The sequence below is a fragment of the Orbicella franksi genome, chromosome 8 (assembly GCF_964199315.1).
Source record: "Orbicella franksi chromosome 8, jaOrbFran1.1, whole genome shotgun sequence".
NCBI lineage: Eukaryota > Metazoa > Cnidaria > Anthozoa > Scleractinia > Merulinidae > Orbicella > Orbicella franksi.
In genome coordinates, this window is record NC_138152.1 from 23,776,669 (window position 1) to 23,798,224 (window position 21,556).

Sequence of the window (21,556 nt, forward strand, 5' to 3'; positions counted from 1 at the left end):
AAAACCAAATTATTTTTGTTATACTCCCCACCGACGCAGCACCACAGTTTCTTCAGAAACTTACCCCCTCTATTCAAAGTGGATGCGTGTTTACTTCAAAGGTTGCCCACTCAAGAGATCCAGACGGCTTCACAAGTTAACGGAAGGTCTTCCCTTGCGTGCCACTAAAGTCAAGGGCCCCTTCAACAACGGAGCGTTATTCAAGTGCCTCTCAAACATTTAGAGAATGGTCTTCGCGCTTTGAGGAAGTCGTTTGTTTGCCGTCTAATGGAAATGTCATTTGCTCCTTGTTTGGAGTATTTTGCTGCAGCAGAGTTCCCCCTACTTCACACTTGAGTCTGCCTGTTGTGGCATAAATTGCGCGCACTATCGGTATGACTCTCCGAGTTGTTACTTGACTTGTGATAGAAATGTTCTCGGGGCGACTAAAATTGAGCTTGCAAAACCTGTTTCCATAAAAAGGGGGCGCTGTTACTCCCGAGATGATTTTGAGGATATGTAATAGGTTTGCGGGCCCCAATGCTAACCTTTCTAATCTTCGCTTAGCTACAATTTGCTTGACTGCCTAGTCGACTTTTAGCTGCTTTTCTCCGCGTCAACATGTTAGCTAGCCTTCATTGTTGTGAAGTTAGTTTTTGCGATGCATTTGTCAGGAGTTATGTATGCAAGAGCAAAACAGATGTTTATAGGGATGGCGCCGATGTACGTATTGTCGGCACAATCAGATTCTGTATCTTGTCCTTTTCATATACTTTACTTATACGTTTGTGCCTATTTAGGCCTGTCTTCTTCGTTGCCGTTTTTTCGCTCTTTGCAATTTCTTAAAGCTACTTCTACTTAAAGTTTTCATAAAACGGGTGTGAAATACACTAGGATTAGGGAAATAGTTATGCATCTACTATATGTAATTTTTAGTTTTAATTTGATGAATTTATTTTCTTCGGAGATATTAGCATATTTTGCTCTCAAAAATTTTGTAGTAAAATAAAGTATTACACTTGGCATGCGTTTGCAAACTAGGATATCTTAAATAATTGTTTGATCTACATAGCTTAAGAGCAGGGGCCGCTAAGGAGCAGACGTCAGCAATCGGACACTTTAATCGTCATCGTCACAATGTCCCCAATTAGCCCACATGGGCTATATACATTGACACTCAGATAAAGTTCTTACTTACTTATTTACCTACTTACTTACTTACGGCAGATGGAGGACTGATCGAGCCAAGCACGGCTATATTACGATTAGTTAGAATCTTTACGTTCAGTGTCTAGAAGTTTGCACACTTGGATTCCATTGTTCTCTTTCTTTATTTTTGAAAGCGGGCATCAATAAACGAGGTGCGCGCTCCTGATGCTGTGTTCGTGTTTATTAAGATTAGTTACGAAATATTTTATAATCGTTTCAGGGTGATTAGAGTATAAATATATTTTGTAACGTTTCGCTAATGAAACTGGAGTATGTTCATCATGTATGGTTCGTGTTAACGCTAGAAGTATTTTAGGCGTGAATCCCTAAGGGGTTAGTAGGCTATTTAAGTTATGCAAGAGCCACTCGAAGGCATCTCTTTCAACTTTGCTTTTTAATTTTTCTGTTTATTCACTGCTGTACTTTCTTTATGATGATGTAACGCTCGCTGTATCCTGTATGAATAAGCGACATCAATAAACGAGATGCCCGCCCCTGATGCTGTGTTTGTGTTTATTAAGATTAGTTCCAAAATATTTTATAATCGTTTCAGGGTGATTAGAGTACTGAAACCGGAACTGAAAATGCGCCCCTGTTTACTTTACCTAGCGTCGCGCTTGCATTTTACACTTGTTTGGTTTTTCAAAAACCAAAGTGGTTTTCTCCGCGCACAAGAAACATGTGACACGTGGCAGGTCAAAAGGGCCTTTTGTATTTAGCATGTGATGCAGTTCTCAGAAAGTGAACTTTTGCCCCAAGCCTCATCATTTGGATGGACTGAAAGAAATATTAATCACAGGACATTTAGCAAATGATCATTTATATTTCTAAGAAAACGCGAAAGGCCTAAAAAATCAGTTGAGACACTTCTGTTTGCAATTTTTCTACAAGAATTTCTTACTCTAATGAAGTTAGAAATGTGCGCACGTAAATCTTAAAGTTCTTGGAGGGAGGGGGAAGGGCGACAACATGTGGCGAGGCAGTGGGGGTTGACATCTTGACACACTTACCCCTCCCTTGAAGGTATTATGTTCCATATATCTAACTTAAAATATTGTTAACAAATATTTGAAGTTCATCATATGCTTGAAAGTTAATTAGATCCCGCTTTTCAGGTGTGAAACTCAATATTATTGCATACAGAAAGTCCTCGAGATATCTCGAGCCCAGATCTCCCACGGTCAGACACGGAGTAGTGAGATCTGGGCTACTATGCACGAAAGAAAGTCGTAACTTTGTCATCTTCCTTCTATATGCGTTAGTAAAAGTACCTTTACTGAGCCAACATGGAGGTCATTTGATTAGCTGTGACCGCTGATTGCTAATCGTCCGAGTCACTTTGAAGAAAATCTTTGAATTTATCCGCATTATCGGAGTCTGAATTTTCAACATCGGCGGAATTCCCGTCCTCATCGCATTTCGAAGTCGTCTGGCCTTTGGACGATCTTTTTCGTTTCCGTCGTTTCGCCTTCGTGCTCTTAGTTCTTTCAATCTGACTCGAAGCGCCTTTTCCATCTGCAACTGACACCCCGCTTTCAGCGCTTTTGCTTTGTGACACTCGCTGCCGAGGAAGACATCGTTTGCAGATGTTCAACTGTGAGTTATTCCCTACAATTGTCGTTCTATTATTGCGCAATACTAAGTTCAAGGCTGTTACATCCATGGCGTTGATTGTTATTTCTTGTCCATTCAAACAATGGGAACAGTTACTGCTCTCAACCGCTTCGTTTTCTAACAGAGGAGTCTGTGATTCTGGTGGTTTCGTGGTATCCATGGGTAAATTAAATACGCTTCCGAGGTTTTCTGACATTGTTGTCGTAGATATTCTCGTGACACGCTCATGGTTTGCCCACCATGTTTTGAAATGCCGATTTCGACATTTTCTTCAGAAAGGACTCCCCGAAAACGCGACAGAAATTCTGTGTTTTGAACTGTGCTGACGTGGGCTGAAGGTTGGTTTCACTTTCAATATGGCTTCCTGAAAATAGATGATGCCCGTATTTAAAATTTGTGATGCGTGACAATAACAAAGATGTCACAACAAATATAATTTTCATACTCACATGATGCGAGCTGCGACAGATCGAAAAAAAAAAAGAATTCAAAGATATTCAATTATTATAAAGGTATAGACGCAGAAAGATAAAACAAAAGGCTGAAGAATGAGAGGACATAATTAAACGTATTTTAATTCAAAAGGTTTACTTCCTTTTTCTCAGACAAATTATGAATTAGTTTTAAAGGCATATTCTGGTTGATATTGCATGCCATTTGGTACTCTGTTTTGGCATTTAGATGACCAAATTTTGCCTTCAAACTGCACATGCATGGGAGTGAAGAACTGAAATTCCAAGATTTCAATCTCACTAGAATAAGTATATTTGATTTTACTATTTCTTACAATGCATTCCCACTCAACTGTATAATAACATTTTATAATTGGTTTAATGCTTAAGTCTACTTCTTCTTACAACTGGCTTTCAACATAATTCAAATCTAGAATCTCTCCTCCAACTTCCGAAATGTTTGTACTCTTGTTTAATTCTGCTAATAGAAAATAGAGCCTCTTGGAACCCAAGCACTTTCTTTCCAAGAAATGTTCCTCTTCAGCTATTGTTTTAGCCTTCTGTATCTTCATTTCTGCCACCATTTGGTGCCCTCCTTCAAAGAAAAGCAAAAACGCTTCGGCTAGGTAAAATTGACATCTCATAGACGGTGAAATCCTGTTGAAAAGTCTTTCTGTTGATGACAAATTTTGTCGCACTTCCGGTAAGTTTCTTTCCGTTTCAATTTGTCTTTCCCAAAGTCGCATCTGAACAGCTGCTTTTCCCAAATAGCAGCATCTCTGAATAATTTCCCGCTTCTCTACTGACGGTTCTTGGTTGCTAAATTTCAGAGCTTTCTCGTAATAACTCAGTACAACTTGGTCGGGATTTCGGTTGGAAACCGACGTACTTGAACCACCTTCGGGCTCCTTTTGATCTGTAAGGAAGTCTACTGAATATTCTAAGCAGTGTTCCATAATTTTAGCCACTTTCGCGTAAAGCCTGGATTTTTGAGTGTCTCCAGGCAGGCTCTCTTCTAACGTCCTTAAACAGTCTAATGCTGACAAATATTTTCCTTCTTTCGTGTGAAACTCTGCCAAAACAAACTGTGTTTCACTTAACAAGCTATTGTATTTTCCACCGTCTTCATTTTCAACATGGGCAATCATTTCTTCGATCACCTCAGCCAATTTAAGGATGCACTTAGCTATGGAGTTTTGATAAAGATTTCTTGCCTCTTCCAAAAGCTTTATCAGTGACTCGAAGTCATCCAGATCTTGAGCTTCAGATAGCAGGTCCGAGATAACCTTCTCTAGCCACTGATCAATGCTGTGTTGCAAGCTCTCTGTGTCCGTGAATTCAGACAGGTTTAAAGGAAATCGCCATTTTGTCTTGATTTTCCCCGGCTCCGAGTTCGTCCTTGTGGCGGATCTTTCTCCGCTGTTTTTCTCACCGTGTGAGCGTTTCTTCGTCTTTCTTTTGGATAACCCAGTCGGTCCATCAGCTTGCACAAGCGAACAGTTTTCATTCAGGTGGCATCCAGTGGATCTGGAGCTTGGAGTTTGATTCACCGTTCCCTTATTCTGACAACAGCAAATGTCAGCTTTGGCATTATCACCTACTACCACATTTTCGCCACCTTTAACCTCTACATTAACGTTGAGCGATTCTTGGTGAAGCAGCTTAATATTGTATCGCTGGTAATTTTGGTCGTAAAATGTTAAATTTGTCGTCGTTGCTGCCGCTGTAGTTCCAGTATCCAGTGATGGAGATGTCGAATCGAACTCAGCCAGTTCCTCTTTCGATTTCGACTCCGCTGAGCCAGGTGAGTTGTGTGAATTGTGACTCGTACATGTAGATGATAGCATTAAATCCTGTAGATTCTGTGTAAGTTCCCTTGATTCCGAAATCACAGTCAGCATTTCAGTCAGGGATGGAACAGAACTCTCGGCATTGTTTACATCGGCCATTGGGTCTTGTGAGTGAAACTGTTCATCTGTACCTGTTAACCCGTGGTTAAGGCTTTCGTTGTTCGTGTCATCCATAGAGGGAATTGCCAATAAATGACAGAGACTATTATCTGCTGGTTCTTATGTTGATAGCAGCCAAGAAAGGGAAGCTGTATCGTTCGGAAGCCGGAAGAGCAAATGTAAAACAATAAAAATGCAACCGCGTCGCACTAGCAGACTGGGAACGAGTTTGCGCAAACGCATAATTCAAGAAAGCGGTATCCTTAACCATTAATTTACCTTGTCATGTAAGAACTAACATAGCATTTGCACATCCATCGGAGACTCAGGGGCATCTAGTCGGGGCAATGCGATATTTTAAGGCGATGCGATATCTTCGGGCGAAAATTTACATCAAGAGCGGGAGAGCTACTCCTGATGTAAACTTTCGCCCGAAAATATCGCTTGGTCTCCGAGATGCTCTTATTCTGACCTATTCTTCTCTCCATTATATTCGTCAAAATAGAAGTGGTCGAGGTTCAACCTGAGGTAAATCAAACAATATGAGGCCGTCAAAACAGTAACAAAATCCACAAGTGCGAGAGCAAGAGAAGCACAAGTTAGCTCAAATAGTCTTTGACTTCAGGAAAAACTTGTGGTTTTTGCTTCCTTGTTAGAGTAAACATTCCGCGCCTTTTGACGTGGTTCCTCTTTATGTGAGTTCATACACACATTTTTGAGAGTTAAGTGTCTTGCCCAAGAAAACACAACACAATGTCCCCGGCGAGGGCTCGATCCCGAACCACGCGATCCGGAGTCGAGGGCACTAAACATAACGCCACACACTGTTATTGCGAATGAAATACATGGAGAAATGTTAGCTTTATTGAGCACATTACACAGCGAATTAAGCTCTTCATTTCATGTCTTGCTTACGCGCGTGGTCATAGATCTATTGAAATACCATAGATCTATGAGCGCGCGCGTAACCAAGACATAAAATGAAGAGCTTAGTTCGCTGTGTAATGTGCTCAATAAAGCTAACATTTCTCCATGTATTTCATTCGCAATAACAGTGTGTGGCCTCATGGTTGGTGCCCGCGACTCCGGATCGAGTGGTTCGAGTTCGAGCCCTCGCCGGGGACATTGTGTTGTGTTCTTGGGCAAGACACTTAACTCTCTCAGTACCTCATTCCACCCAAGTGTATAAATGAGTACCGGCGAATTCAATGCTGGGGGATAACCCTGCGATGGACCAGCATCCCATGCAGGGAAGAGTAGAAATACTCCTAGCCGTTTCATTGTGAGCTAACCGGCTCACTTGGCTCGTATCAAGGTAAGATAAAAGTAAGAATAAAACCAAGGTGGCTTTCCAGACTCTTTCCCGCGCTTTAAACGGGCCCTTTCGTTCTTATTTTCTCACGTGCTGTGATTGGTTCGTTCAGGCATCCATCCATGTGCCGTAACTTTAAGGGAATTTAATTAAATGAAGCTTTAACTAGGTAAAAGTTTTCTTCCTTGTTCTATAACCTTCACGTTTCATGTTTCTAGAGATATAAAGCACTCTCTTCCACACCAGGGCCAAGACAATGGGATATGCAACTTAATAATGGCTCTATTTCGAATTATAACTAATTAAAATATTTTCTTTATTAATTAGCATTCGACGTTGAAAATGACAATGTCGTGCAATACAAAAAATACAAGCAGCTCTTCGTCTCTAATAATCAATGCAACATTACATTTTTGAAAAAAAAAAAAAAAAATCACTTTTCCAAGTGAAATGAGATTTTTATTTAACTAGCAAAAATCACAAAACTACTGCGACAATAATTACTAAAATTTATATAAAGATAAGATCAACTTTATAATGCCTACGATCAAGTTAGTCAACGAGCAAAAGATTTAGCTGCATGTTCGAATAACAGCATACAGCTCTCTGAAACTCGCTAGTGATATGTTGCAATTTATCTTAAAATTTTTGCAAAGGGATTCCTGAGTAATGGTCATATTGCAAGCTATTTTGTCACTAGATTGTGCGTACTGAAAATTGTTTTTAACCATGTAGCCTAGCAAATCCAAGTTTAGATAAACTCGGTCATTTATCCAAGAGATTCACTGCATGTAGTAACAAATGTCTTGCCATTCCATGTGCTCTTGAACTGTTCTGGAAGCGCGTATTCCGCCTAATATAACAGGAGAAAAAAAAATAGCCACTTACATAGGCATACATGTACGACCATTGACATTAGCGACGTTAAATCACTACCAACAACGGCAATGACAACAACAGTGACAACAAAGATCACGAAATAAAGAGGTTTCATTAAAAAAAAAAAGAGAGAGACAAAATGGGAATCTGCTCAAAACGTAAAAAAAAAAAAAAAAAAAAAAAAAAGGAAAAATAGGATCTGGACACCCTGCATTGAGTGTCGACCATCACACATCAAAAACTGGGAAGTGAATGTCGAGCGCCGAGTTATAGTGGGAGACTGAAGTTTACACTGACCTCCACAGAGTACGGCAATTTACATATACACGAGAGAAGCCCGCGTGGCAAAAACCAAGGCAGTGCTTGAATTAGGGTTTGAGTCATCAGTAGCCTTGTTTTCCACAACCGTAGCAAACTAGTTATTTTGTAGGTGAATTACATCAACAACAGGCGATTATTTTCGCCCGTAACATCAAGGGAAAACTAAGCATACTCAGGCGTAGCGGGTGGTACTGGTTTAGGGCCCTTAAAAACAACCTTGCATAGCATCAGTGACTGGATGCCATATGACTCACATTCCGATTGAAATTTCTGCGACTTACCAAGTCCTGTGAGCCAGGTTTAGGAATCGAAATGTTCATCTCAGACGACTTTGCTGTCACTATCTCTGTTGAGCCAATACCATTTGGAAACACCACTTGACAACCATCAGTCTTGTCAATTGAAACAGTTGGAACACTTCCATCAATCTACACAATACCACAAAATATCAGTCAAGTATAGCGAAACGGGTTACCAAATATCTAACTGCCCTTTGTCAAAGTTCTTTTTTTTTCTTCTTCTTTCAAATATTACATTTACAACTAAAGGTATTTTTTTTCTTGACATCTTTTTTTCTTTACAACTATAAATTTCCCCACAATTCTGTTAAAAATTCCTCCCCTCCCCGAAAATAAACCACCAAATTGCAGATAGAAATATCTTTCTATAACCACCAATACCTGGAATATGTGAGTAGAGGTTAATAATCATTAATTTTAGATTAAGATCTTCATGAACAACATGATTTCTTTTAGCACATGTACTGAATCACACCAGCATTAATTGAGCAGCCACCCATGGGGGAATTGGAGGTGTAGTGGGGGCTTGTTAAGGATTAGAATGAGGCTTAAGCTAGTAAAAAACAAATACAAACATGCTTTAAGGCAGCACGAAATAACATGAAGACACCATTTATTTTAAATGCCAGTCTGAATGCTTTTTATCAGTGGTCACTTACAATTTCGGACTCCTATCTGTCATGGCCACTTCCAAAACAAAGCGAGTGCATGTATTAAATTTTTTGTGGCCTCTTAGAAGGGGTAAGGACAAATACAAACTGTAGTCTGTTTTTTGTTTGTTTGTTTGTTTGTTTGTTTTTTTGGGAAACACATTTAACATACATTAAATGCCAGGAGAAACAAAAAAAGCCATAACAGTTAAATCAATGACAGAATATCCACTAACTGCTTGTACCTGACACTCCATACTCTGGCAGTTGATAAACTCAACAGTGCCAATAGCTCCTTTGAGAACCACTGCTGTTTTCTTACAGCTATCTAAGCAGAAAAAGAACATTGAATGCTTGAAATCATTCAAAGGTAATCTGTGGACAAGTTTATATTTCTAAGGCTAATTGACAACTTACAGTGTACCAGTGTACAGGTATACTTTCTTTTCTTCTTCGAATGCGTCTTGTCCAAAGACAAAAGTAGTGCATCTGGTTGTATCCAACTTCTCTCGTAGTGTCAGACTTGTTTATGCATTTTACCGCTTAACATTGATATACAAAAAAAATGGCCTATTGTGGAACAATTGAGTCTTACAAATGAACATGTGGACTGGAACTAGCTTACAATTGAGGCTCATGCTCCCCGCATTAGCCTCAGTTTCAGGTTAGTTCCAGTCCAATCCTGAGAATAAGAATAAGGGTTATTGATGTAAGTCTCACAGTACATGTCCAGTATTGTGCGGGGAAGCACTTGTAACTGTCATTTTCCATGTTTTAGCCCGTTATTTTGTCAGTAGTTACTGTTATTTAAAAATTCAACATGTTTGGAAATTATCCTTAAAGATATACTCATTTCCTTTGACGTCAGTGAATCTCATTATCATCTTTGAGCTTCACCTTCAGCCTGTAATTGTTAATTAAATAATTTATGAAAACAAATTTATTATGAACATTTAAATAATACCGTCCTGTATAACTAATATTGTCAGTACTATGATTAACGATAAAAAGAAAAGTTACATGCACTAACCTACGACCATGGAGTTGATTTTCCCCTTGACTTGAATTGTACTCTTGTTACACTTATAAATGTAAACTGTTTGAGATGTTTCTGGCTCAGAGATAACCAGGTTTCGGTTGTCTTCTTGAAATTCCTGTGACAATAACACAAAATTGATACGAAATACAGAAATCGTTTGCATGATAAGTCAAAATAATAACAACCTTACCAAACATTAATAACTCCTTCATTACCGCATGTAGCACATGTATTGGCAAATACACAATGATCACCCAATGGTATATACAGTTGAACCCTGCTAATTCGAACTCGGTTTACTTGGAATTCCCTATCATTTCAAACTCAAAACCATTTCCCTTGGAATTGCTATTCAGTCATTTACTATTGGCTATTTTGAACTCCCGCTATTTCAAACTTTTTTTGTTTTCCCAGAGAGTTCGAAATAGCGGGATTCAACTGTACATAATACTGGTACCAGTCAACTTTCTCCAAAACAAACAACATCTGGACAGCCATCAAACTCTTGTCTCAACTTAAGGTACAGTAGAGTAACTGTACCCTGATGAAGCCAACTCGACTACCACACATTCTGGCATTCTGGGAATACAAGAGGCAAGAGGAGAGAGTATAGAGAATAGGAGGCTGGGGGAGGGGGAGCCAGAAACCAATGCCAGCAGACTGCATGCAGGGCTGTCACTAAGCGCCGGCTGGCTGGATTTTGGGGAAGGGGGGGCCTACTGAAGGTGATTCAAAAGTTAATGGCAGCCCTGCATAAGTACTTTTATGGGGTGGTGTTTGTTATGTTGTACAATCTGGACATGTATGTACATGTAGGTGACACCCCATCATGAGACCAATCATGCATTGATGGTCTGAAAACTTAAATTTGAGATCATGGGGTGTTTGAGTAGTATTTCTCTGACTCTAGAATGTGCCATTTACCAAACCTTGAAAAATTGGGTTCAGCTGGTAACACAGTGCCGTGTTAACAGTTAAGCTAAAATTGATGTTTTTAAAACTAAATTATTGCACATCAAAACAATTACCACAATCCATTTTTTTCCTTGTAGTTCAAACACTGGAGGTTTCTTCACAGGAGCAGCTGCCTTTGGTGCACCTCCACCAGAAGGTTTTGGCTTATCAGGAACTGGACCTGTCTTTCTCAAATCTTTATTTTTATGAGTCTTCTGGTCATCCCGTACCTTCCGTAAACCTACGTATGTGGAGGAGTAAAAGAGAGCTTAAGTGGTGTTGAATGTTTTATTTTTAAAGCTATTGTAGGGCTGGTTGATGAATGGATATGCAAGCATAAGCACAAGGCAGCATAAACATGACAGTGTTCAGGGCTGTAGCTAGTAACAGCAGGCAGACCGAGGCACTTGCCTTGATCATTTTGTTTGTGTGATCATCAACACCCTCAATACCTAGGAAGAGAATTTTAACCATGGACATTGCTTCAGTCATAATTTTTTCCTGGCCCTGGTGTTTCAAGTGAGGTGAGCATACAACCATGTATTAAACACAAGTTGAAATGCGAAGGGCCAGTGCCTTTTCAACTTAATTAGAGCAATACAATTATTCTACTGTTAGTAAGTTATGTTCTTTCTACATTGTAATCAATAATACAACATAATAATAATAATAATAATAATAATAATATTAATATTAATAAAATTACAAATTAAAAAAATAATTGGTATACTGCTCCAACGTAATTGACCATGACAATAGACGTTGTTGAAACATGTCTTCTTCAAAACTTTGAAAACAGTGTTGTGTTGTTTTATGAAATTATCACTAACCTCCCTGCTACAGTATCAAGACCTTTTGATTATCAAGATTTAGTTTTCCAGCTAAAAGTAATACAACATCATGAACTTCATGCATCAAGTAACCTCATCCAAATTATTATCATTATTATTTTTGTTTAATGAAGAAAACACACTGTACATATCATAGTTTTAGTCACTGTATACCATAGTTTAGCTTGAATTTGAAATTCGTTGCAAATGCAGTTTAAAAACAAGTTAACTTGGGAAGATAAATGTACAAAAACAATGAAAACACTTGGGATAAGTGAGCTGCAGTTAAAACCACTTTACAATGTACACCCAGGGGAAAATAAACAGTCCATGTACCTGAAGCAATGTTTGTGCCTGCCTTGTTGATCTCACTAAATAAGGCATTAGCAGCTCCTCTCTCGGCATCTTGACCTGGTGCTGGTGCTTGTACTGGGGGTGGTGGTGGCACTTGTACAGGGGGAGGGGGTGGTGGTGCTGCAGGTCCAGCTCCTGCCTTGGCCACTGCTCCCTATTAAAACGTCAATCACTCTATCACGATTATAGTATATATCAAAGGCACAGGTAGCGCCAAGACTTCCATCCCTATACAACACATTCTGTTTGGCAATTACACCGCTGTACTTTGAACAGACCTTTTTGGCGAACATGAGGACCATATTCAGCCAAAAGATAGCAGAACTGCAAACCCCAAAGCTCATGACCATGACAGCAATCTACATTTCGAAACTGTAGATCATTTTATATCTTCCAATATATAGTTTTACTTTGTTGTGTTATCTTTCCCCCTCCCTCCTGCAGCCTCCAAAAAAAAAAAAAAGAAAAAAAAGAAAAAAAAGAGAGAGAGAGAGAGATCTTGAAAACTTGACCTTTGGTGTTTCTTTTATTAATAAATGACCAAGAAGGATAAAGTCCTGGAAACAACCTAACATTCCTATGTACTTTTCAATGTTGGAACAGTTTATAAATATCCATTGTACAACTTAGAGTACATGTAAAATAATGGCATGATTTTAAACAAACAATTTTTAGTACACATACATGTACAGTAGGCAGGGGCATATATGTAGATACTTGCCACAAACATCACTTGTCAAAATTCCCTCACTTTTCCCTTATAAAGTTTTATTTCCCTGATCAAATATACACCAAACGTCTAGATCTACTAGTCTCAACTAGCATTACAGCCATCCTTTCCACTCATACATTAAGACTGATAGGCTTAATTCCACAAATTTTTCGTTTTCCTCAAGTAAAAATATCATTGAGATCACAGTGACCCCAAATGCATTTCTTCCACCCTTCAAAGGTATTAATTCAGCTGTGTTAAATTATTTCCATTTTCTGTGACTTTTCTTCAAAATGTCTATTTTCTCGGGCTCATTTAATAACGTTCCTTGACTTTTCCCTGATCTTGAAGAAGTTGCTTTTTACCACAATTGCTACTAATCTTGCCATCTGATCCGCTAATTTGCTGTTGTCGATAAGAGTCCAGACAACGCTGCTCGTGTGATATTGTGGTAAAAAACAAATCAAATGTGGTTTAGCGTTGTTTGTACTCTTATCGACAACGATATGCGTCTTCACAGTGGTCAAAGTTTGTTGTGGACTCACTCGGCTGCACCTCGTGAGTCCACAACATTTTAACCACAGTGATGACGCATATCGTTGTCGACAAGAGTACAGACCACAATAAACCACATTTGATTTGCTAATTTTCCCTGACTATTTCCTGACCTATGGCAACCCTGCATGTAGCTTGTAAAAGAAAAAAAATGGCTTACAGTTTTACTCCACACCAGGCCAGTTGTATGATGTGCTTTGACATATGCCTGGAGATCAGCAAGGGCACCTTTGAGACAGCTTACCCACTCCACATGCGTCTTATCTCTGTGAGATTAACAACAAAAATAGATTACACATGTACCCATATAATTTACCATCACCTGATTAGGATAAATAGAAATGTCTCCAACACCACAGCCAGTACATAAGACCTCATGGTTAGCGCACTCGTCCCCAGATTGGGCAGTCCAGGTTTGAGTCCTGGCCAGGGACATTGTGTTGTGATCTTGGGCAAGACACTTTACTCTCATAATGCCCCTCTCCACCCAGGTGTACAAATGGGTACCAGCAAATGCTGGGGGTAACTTCCTATCCAGGGGAGAGTAGAAATACTCCCAGTCACGTCATGCTAGAGAAACCAGGATAAGCTCCAGACTATGGGTCACTACGCTCATAAGCATTACATAAGGCAAGCACAGCGATGTAAATACTGAACTTAATATGTAGTGATGTCCACTTCACTCATAAGCACTACATAAGGCAAGCACAGCACTGTAAATACTGACTTTAATATGCAGTGATGTCCAAGTCATAGGCAAGTAATGCCTGCATAGGAATGTACATGTACATGGTACACTTTGGTATTTATGAATTTATTTTACAAGAGTTGCCAACTCACTTTTCTTTAAAGTCCTTCAAGACTCGATTCATGTAGAACTGAGCTGCATCAAGCATCTCTTTAACATATGGTGCTGGGGTAGGACTCTGTCAAGTATAAAATAATTCAGAACAACAAATGAAATTATATACATTGCATGATTTGATGTATGGAATTTTGTTGCATCGAGCAACAAATGCACAATAGTTGAACTCCAAAAAACTTTCAATGGATCAACCAAACAGCTAATTAATTTAAGCAAAATAAAACAAGCCAATTTTTGATGAACTTATTTTTAAAAAAGAGAACGTTAGCTCAAAAGAGTTTAAGTTCCAATTGAAAGTATATTGTAGATGGTTTCTTTCACTGGTATTGTATAAAAAAAACCCTTCAATTTCAGTTATCTGTTTGACTATGTCTGTTTCATTCATTCACTGGTGATTTTTTTGCCATTTGATGTAACCCAACAGGGGATTCATTAAGGGCTGGGCACCAGGAAAATTGACCAGCTGTAAAAAGACCTTTACCTGGCTGCTTTATCTGCTTTCAGAACTAAATACGTTTTAACATGTTCATGTTTGCATTTATAGTCAAATGCAAAGACACAAAAGTTACTCACATATCAAATTAATGACTTACACAAGGTAGGCTTTATTGATACATTCACCTTTGCACTGTACATAGCTATTTACTCTATTGAAGACATTACAAAAGGAACGTAAGGAGCTTACCACTGATACCCAACCAAGAGCAGGAATGGCTTCACTCACAGCAGAGAGGTTGTTAAAAAACTTACTTGCACGATTCTTCTCACGGAAATTCTGTAACACACAAAAGCAAAACATACGTGTATATAGGGTGAACAACCCATAATACTTTATTGCAGCATACATTAATATTGTATTATCATAATGGATCTTAAGTAAATGTTCTAAAAGCTGCCCTATTTTTTAAATCAGATTATGAGCTCACAGTTTTTACATATATGTACGTGTACAACTGTATGAGGTGTTAGTTGACGAGGCCAAAGGCCAAATCAACTATCACATCATGATAGAAATCAAGACCAAATAATCTAATTGTCTTGTTATAAGAATTCTAACTGAAATTTCCTTCAGAAGATGAATTCCAATTTTATTTCTCCCATATTTGCAGCTGTATTACACTCTACGCTTTAGAAAAATTGTACAGACTGAATTTTCTTTTCAAATTTGCAGTTTTAAGACAATGTCAAGATTTCATGAAACCGTCAGTGTCTTTCTTTTAGTCTTCTATGGAATTTAATTATTTATGTTGTGGGTCAAAATGCGGATATCAACACTAGTTACTCTCAGTCTCGTTCTAATATATTTTAATGTTCACAGCTCTCCCTGTGTCTCAAATACATCTCAGTCACTAATTACAATACAAAGGAAAGCTCTTTATATATGCTCTCGATAAGGTTGCTAAGGAAATACCATTTGCTCATGAAATTTTGCACATGAAAGATCAGGTCTAAATTCCCATGGCATTTCAGCATCTTACAGTGCAGCTCAGATATATCCGAACCAAAATATATGCGTAATGCGCGTCAGCCCAATACGCGTATACGCGTATGGATATACGCACATACGCGTATGCATATACGCACATACGCGTATGCATATACGCACATACGCGTATACAGCATATACGCGTATGCCTGATTAGTATGTATGAGCTAACCTATTGTTTCTTCTTTTCTTATCAGGTCATTGTTGTTTTCAATGGCTTGACAGCTTGCCACAGAGCGAGAAAGAGTTTTCTTTATTTTGAATACGCGTATACAGTATACGCGCGTATGCCTACAGACTAAGCAAAATGTTAGCTGAAACTAACATTTTGCAATTGGGCACTTGACTGAAAATTAACTGACTGAATATTGATTAAAAGACAGAGTATTATGTCGTTAAGTCAAAAATTTACTATTTTTTTTTTGTCAAATAGAACCGGGGATACACGCTTCAACAATCCCATCTTCATGGAGCAAACATCACAACCGAAAGATAACATCTTCTCGAAACAAAGTCTGAACACGGTCCAAGCAAGCGACTTGGAAACGTGTGCCGAAACACACAACTTTTCCTCGAAGAAATTAAAAATAACAAAATGTGAGGGGCGCACCATGGAATCTTCGATAAACAATTCTTTTGTCAGGAAGAGAGTAATTTACTATTTGAATGAACGGTTTGTGTCAGATACCGGAGATATCACTTTCTCGACAAGGTTGGAACGCTTCAAACAATAAACATCTCACAAGCGACTTGCCGACGCATGCCGAAACACAGAACTGTTACTTGAGGAAAAAATAACTAAACGTGAGCAGCGCGCCACAGAAACTTTGATAAACATTTCTTTGGCTAAAGAAAGAGCATTTTACCGTTTGAATGAACGATTTGTGTCAAATAGAACCGGAGATATCATTTTTTCGACAAGGTCTTCGGAAAGCTTCAAACAGTAAACATCTCGCAAGCGACTTGCCGACGCATGGCTAAACACAGAACTTTTCCTTGAAGAAAAATATAATTAAACGTGAGCAGCGCCCCATAGAAACTTTGATAAACATTTCTTTGGCTAAAGAAAGAGCATTTTACTGTTTGAATGAACGGTTTGTGTCAAATATAACCGGAGATATCATTTTTTCGACAATGTCTTCGGAACGCTTCAGACAATAAACATCTCGGAAACGACCTGACGATGCCTGCTGAAAACACAGAACCTTTTCCCGACGTAAAAATAACTAAACTTGAGCAGTGTGCCATAGAAACCTTGATAAACAATTCTTTGGTAAAGGGAAGAGCATTTTACCCTTTGAATGAACGATTTGTGTCAAATGAAACCGGAGATATCATTTTTTCAACGAGGATCTTCAGACAATAAGCGCTTCGCAAACAACTTGCCGACGCGTGCCGAAACACACAACTTTTCCTTGAAGAAAAAATAACTAAACGTGAGCGGCGCATCATAGAAACTTTGATACACAATTTTTTCGTCAAGGAAAGAGTATTTTACCATTTGAATGCATGATCTGTGTCAAATATAACTGGAGATATCATTTTTTCGACTAGGATCTTCAGAACGCTAATTCAGACAATAAACATTTCGCAAACGACTTGCCGACACGTGCCGAAACACAGATCTTTACTTGTAAGAACATAAAGTTCACGTGTTAAAATAGGGAGTTCAAGCGACTGTATCAATTTTTTTCCCATTTTTAGTAGCTTAAGATCAAGTGTCGACAAACCGTAGTTTGTCAGTGAATTTGCGAAGTGATCGAAATATGATAGCTTTTATTGATCGGCATGACGTTTTAACAATATGCAAATTTCGCTTTGAAGCCATTTTCATTCTCAAGAAATATAATGTCCTTTGTTTGACTAACAATGCTTCACATAAAGAAACCTGTGGGAATGCATAACAAAGAGACATATACGCGCGTATATACGCGTATATGTGCGCGTATTGACATACGCGTATACGCAAAATACGCTCGTATGATACGCGTATGCGTAGTTCGCTTATATCTGAGCTGCACTGTAGGTAGGAGATTGTTCAGAACAACAGTTGCAGGACATTTTAGTTAGAAAAGTTATCAATACGTTCCTCAATTCAAATCAAGGACTCGCAAAAGTAACCTGAGACACCAGTTGCAAGTCACGCCACTCCTCATTTTTAGCGTGAAATGCAAAAGAAAACCCTTCAAGCAAGACAAGTCAACCTCTTGCGCCTTAATCGCTTGCTCAACCGCTCTGTGGCCTGAAACCTCACAGCTCACCTAGCTATTCTACCCTGAACCTCATGAGGTCAACTTGTGGTAAGTGTAAAGATCACCTTGAATATCAAATGTAACGTTAAGCATTTGTCACTCCCTGATAATGATTGTCATGCTCTATGTGTTTCTAACATTGCTTCTAAATTTTCCCCCGAAACTTCAGAAAAATTTGAAAGCGTCATCATTTCACACATGACCTAAAGCCACCGCATTCTAATGTTAGTGTACACAATAGCCCTGCCAATCAAATTGTAGCATTTGCAAAATCAGTGATTTTCTTCCCTTTTCTTACAGTGCCCTCTACGGGTACTTGTAATTGAAACAACACATCTTTTTCTCTGAGTTTCTAATATGGAGCTGTGGAAACACAAAGGAAAGTGTGGAGAGAATTTGGCAAAGCATTGGAAACAATCAGCTCACTGCCTAGGGCTTTGTTCTCCCACAGCCACTGTTGTTCTCACAAACTTTGATGTGCATTTCTATAAGTTGAAGCGGCAAAGAAACATTGAAATTTTTTTTTCTTAAATCAAGCATAACTCATATTAAATAAGATTTTTAAAATATGACAGCACCTGCACTTCAGATATAGCACCAGAGAGTGGTTTCAGCAGCTTCACAAATTCTTCCTGTAAAGAAAACACTGAACACTTATTATGTCAAACAATGGATTATTAGCAATTATGGTAAAGAAGAAGAAGAAAATAGTAAAAAGTGCAATAAGTATCACCAACCGCACTGAAATGACAGGAGTTCGCATGATGCCTTCAGGGATGCACAATGTACAACTGTACAGCTGCATATGCCATTTTAGTGTCCACAGTAGTGGAATGCAGCTGGTTTACAATGGAAGCACAGGCATGGGAAAATCATTAGAGAGAGATCAATGCAATTTGCATTTGAAAATACTCTCCTTACTACCCACACTTGCAATCTGGTTCCAGTTAACATTGAGAATTCTAATAATATGGGCTATTCCTGATCTTCCAGATTTGCAGTAAGCCCTTCCATACAGTTCTTAGTTAAATGATTGGTTCTGTTATCTTAGAGATCTGCCTTCTTACATGTACTTTGACTGATACAGTAGATCAGCAATTTTCACCTTCTGCTTACGTGAAAGAAGGACACATTAATGTGGCTGTTGAACTCACCGTACTCGGCTTCTGATTCTTAGAAGCAAGTAAAATTAATTCTCTTTGAGCATCAAAAGCCCTTTTAACCATCTTCACCTGGAAAAAGAATCAAACATACACAAGAAACAGCTTACAAAATATAGTCAACACCAAATCAACTAAAATAACACCATCCTCAAACCCAGTTACAAGTACACATACAATGTACAGTTGATGCAAGTTTGAATTAAAATATGAACTAGTCTAAGACATGCGTTAGCTGTTTTGTGGTTACCAGTCAAATACACTGAGTATACAACTACACCAGTTGTCTTATAGAAACACCACCACCAACATACAGTGGAGGTGCTGAATGGTTCTTCAAAAGCCATACATCTCGTAAAATTTTCACCAGATTTCACGGGTCACGCAGTTTTGTTGTTTTAGTGGTTATGTGCGTGTCACAGTCTCAATTTTTTCACAAACCTGTCCGCAAGGATAAGAAAGTGTAAACTTTTTTCTTTTCTTTTCTTTTTTTTTTTTTTTTGATAACTGACGTCTGAACATCTTAGAACCTTTGAAACGTCTTGAGCACGTGTTTGAAACGCTTTGAAGTCTCAGTCTAGGAATTGAAGAAGTCAAAGTGTATCGGGCTTGCAAAGAAAAATGCTATTCGTGCCTTCTTGCAAAGTCTTGCATTCACCATTCATCATCCCCTACAGTACATGTTGTATTGGGTGCCAGCCCTCCTACTTTCCTATGTATAATTAGTCTTTTTTGTGTGTGCGTGTGTGCGTGTGTTCTTGCATGTCTTTTTCTTATTTTCTCCTCTTGTTTGACCCAAATTAGTAATCACTTTAAATCACTAAGGATGGCTGCCCAGTCTTATTAGCTCATTAAGGTTATTTTGGGCAGCCATGTACTCTTTTTATTTTAACTTATTTTATTCAGCTAACTCTAATGTCTATGTTGAGTACAAATAAAGTTGTTGTTGTTGCTGTTGTTGTTGTTGTTGTTGTCTACTTACATACATGTAGTCCCTTCAGACAATACTGTCAACTGGGCTTGGAGAGGGGGAGGATGGGTCACATAATATTAAACTGGCCGGTACATTTATATGTTGTATCTATGTAACCTTATTTGGGAGCAAATAAGACAAACATCTGTTGGGATTGTTACATGTAAGCTTATAATAGGCCAAAGCCCCACTTGAGCTATATTGAACATCTCTGTATCCATCAATTTTTCACGGACAGAAACGGGAATTATCTCTTAATTCGAATCATATTACCTGGGTGTCCACATCGCCACCAATTTGACTTGAAAGGGCATAAAATTTAGTCACATTTCCATTCAGGATCTACCAGTCAAAGACACAAGTACTGATTAGTAAATCCAATATCGTATGTCTTAACAATTTTTGTAAAGCTGAGGGTTACTTGACCGTATTCTATCAAAATAATTTCACAGTTCGATTGAAGTACCTCGTCGTAGGCTTCCACCAGAACCCCAACATCTGCAATTAAATGAAACCAATCAAGTAAATCACGTTCAGTTTAAACTATTAAACGTATTTAGAAAGAGACTACCAAACGAAAAATTTCCGCGTGAGGTCAAGCTTTAAGTTTAGGACAATTTTCAGACCTGCTGGTTCTCCGCCGCTCGCTCTGTCAGCTGCAGACTCTAAACGAGTCGTGACTGCTTCTAGACGAGCCACGAGTGCACTTAGATCTCCAGACATCTTACAAAGTCACCAACACCATCAAATACACAAGAAAAGTCCTGAAATTTTACTGAAAGGAACCTGCTGAATCAGAGGGAGGGGTGAAACTTTATCGCTGACTTTTCCTAATATGGTATTCGTCATTACTAGTTTCCAGTCTTCCATAGCTAAGGAAGAGGAAAATACGTCAAATAACGTTGGTAAAGTGTCTCCAGTGCTCGAGCTGTCCGCTAGATTCAGGGTGTCCGCTCAAAACAGGGTCTAATATGTTGTGCAATTATAGTTAATTATTACCCCTTTTGTAACACAGAGTAACACAGTGTACTATCAAAGACATGCTCATAGTATAATGTACGGAGCCCCCAATAGGACATGTACCAAAAAAGTTTGAGATGGAAAAAAACTACTTATAAGACGACTTATAACTCGTCCAAGACGACTTATCAGTCTTTTACGTCTAAGACGACTTATAAGTCAACTTATAACTCGTCTATGTCGACTTATAACTCGTCTATGGGGACTGATAAGTCGACTTATAACTCGTCTATGCCGACTCATCAGTCCACTTATAAGTCCGCCGGTGACGACTTATAAGTCGACTTATAACTCGTCTATGGTAACTGATAAGTCGACTTATAACTCGTCCATGCCGACTTATAAGTCGATTTATAAAAGATTGTCCCTTCCCATATAGCCGTGTAGCTGACGGGGCACTGAACCGGGAATCCAATTCAAGATTCAAGATGGAGGACCGAATCGAACTCATTGAACATTACTGAATCTAGGATATCAACAAAAGGAAATTCTTTCATGTCTTCTGCTGATACACGACCAGAACCTGAGTTCTAGGCAGTTGAGGCGAATTCTTGCAAGGAGAGGTTTAACAAGAAGGAAACATGTATCCAATCTTTCAACAGTTGTAAATCGCATAGAGCAAGTTCAATGCAGTGGACGTAATATCGGTTATCGGTCCATGTGGCAAAAGCTTGTGGTCGACCACCACCTGG

At 38.8% G+C, this 21,556-nt stretch overlaps 1 protein-coding gene across 1 annotated transcript; it reads right to left on the reverse strand.

Moving 5' to 3' along the window:
• Positions 1–6,811: 6,811 nt before the first annotated feature.
• LOC145495440 (adenylyl cyclase-associated protein 2-like) lies at positions 6,812–20,667 on the reverse strand. The gene is made up of 14 exons (XM_081475055.1): positions 20,471–20,667; positions 20,311–20,342; positions 20,118–20,186; positions 18,866–18,943; positions 18,290–18,343; positions 14,659–14,748; positions 13,949–14,034; positions 13,269–13,374; positions 11,824–11,995; positions 10,732–10,898; positions 9,695–9,818; positions 8,910–8,992; positions 7,997–8,143; positions 6,812–7,368 (listed from the first exon to the last, which is right to left on the reverse strand). Exons 1-14 carry the CDS (start codon positions 20,565–20,567, stop codon positions 7,285–7,287), a joined length of 1,389 nt encoding a protein of 462 aa, XP_081331181.1. The 5' UTR covers positions 20,568–20,667; the 3' UTR covers positions 6,812–7,284.
• Positions 20,668–21,556: the final 889 nt, after the last annotated feature.

Excerpts from the sequence above, each read along its gene's own strand:
- LOC145495440 (XM_081475055.1), bottom strand. The coding sequence starts at position 20,567 with ATGTCTGGAGATCTAAGTGCACTCGTGGCTCGTCTAGAAGCAGTCACG. Across the intron at positions 14,749-18,289 it reads GTGCTATATCTGAAGTGCAG|AATTTCCGTGAGAAGAATCG; the intron begins GTGCTGTCATAT and ends TGTGTGTTACAG. Across the intron at positions 8,993-9,694 it reads AATCAACTCCATGGTCGTAG|ATAGCTGTAAGAAAACAGCA; the intron begins GTTAGTGCATGT and ends TTTTCTGCTTAG.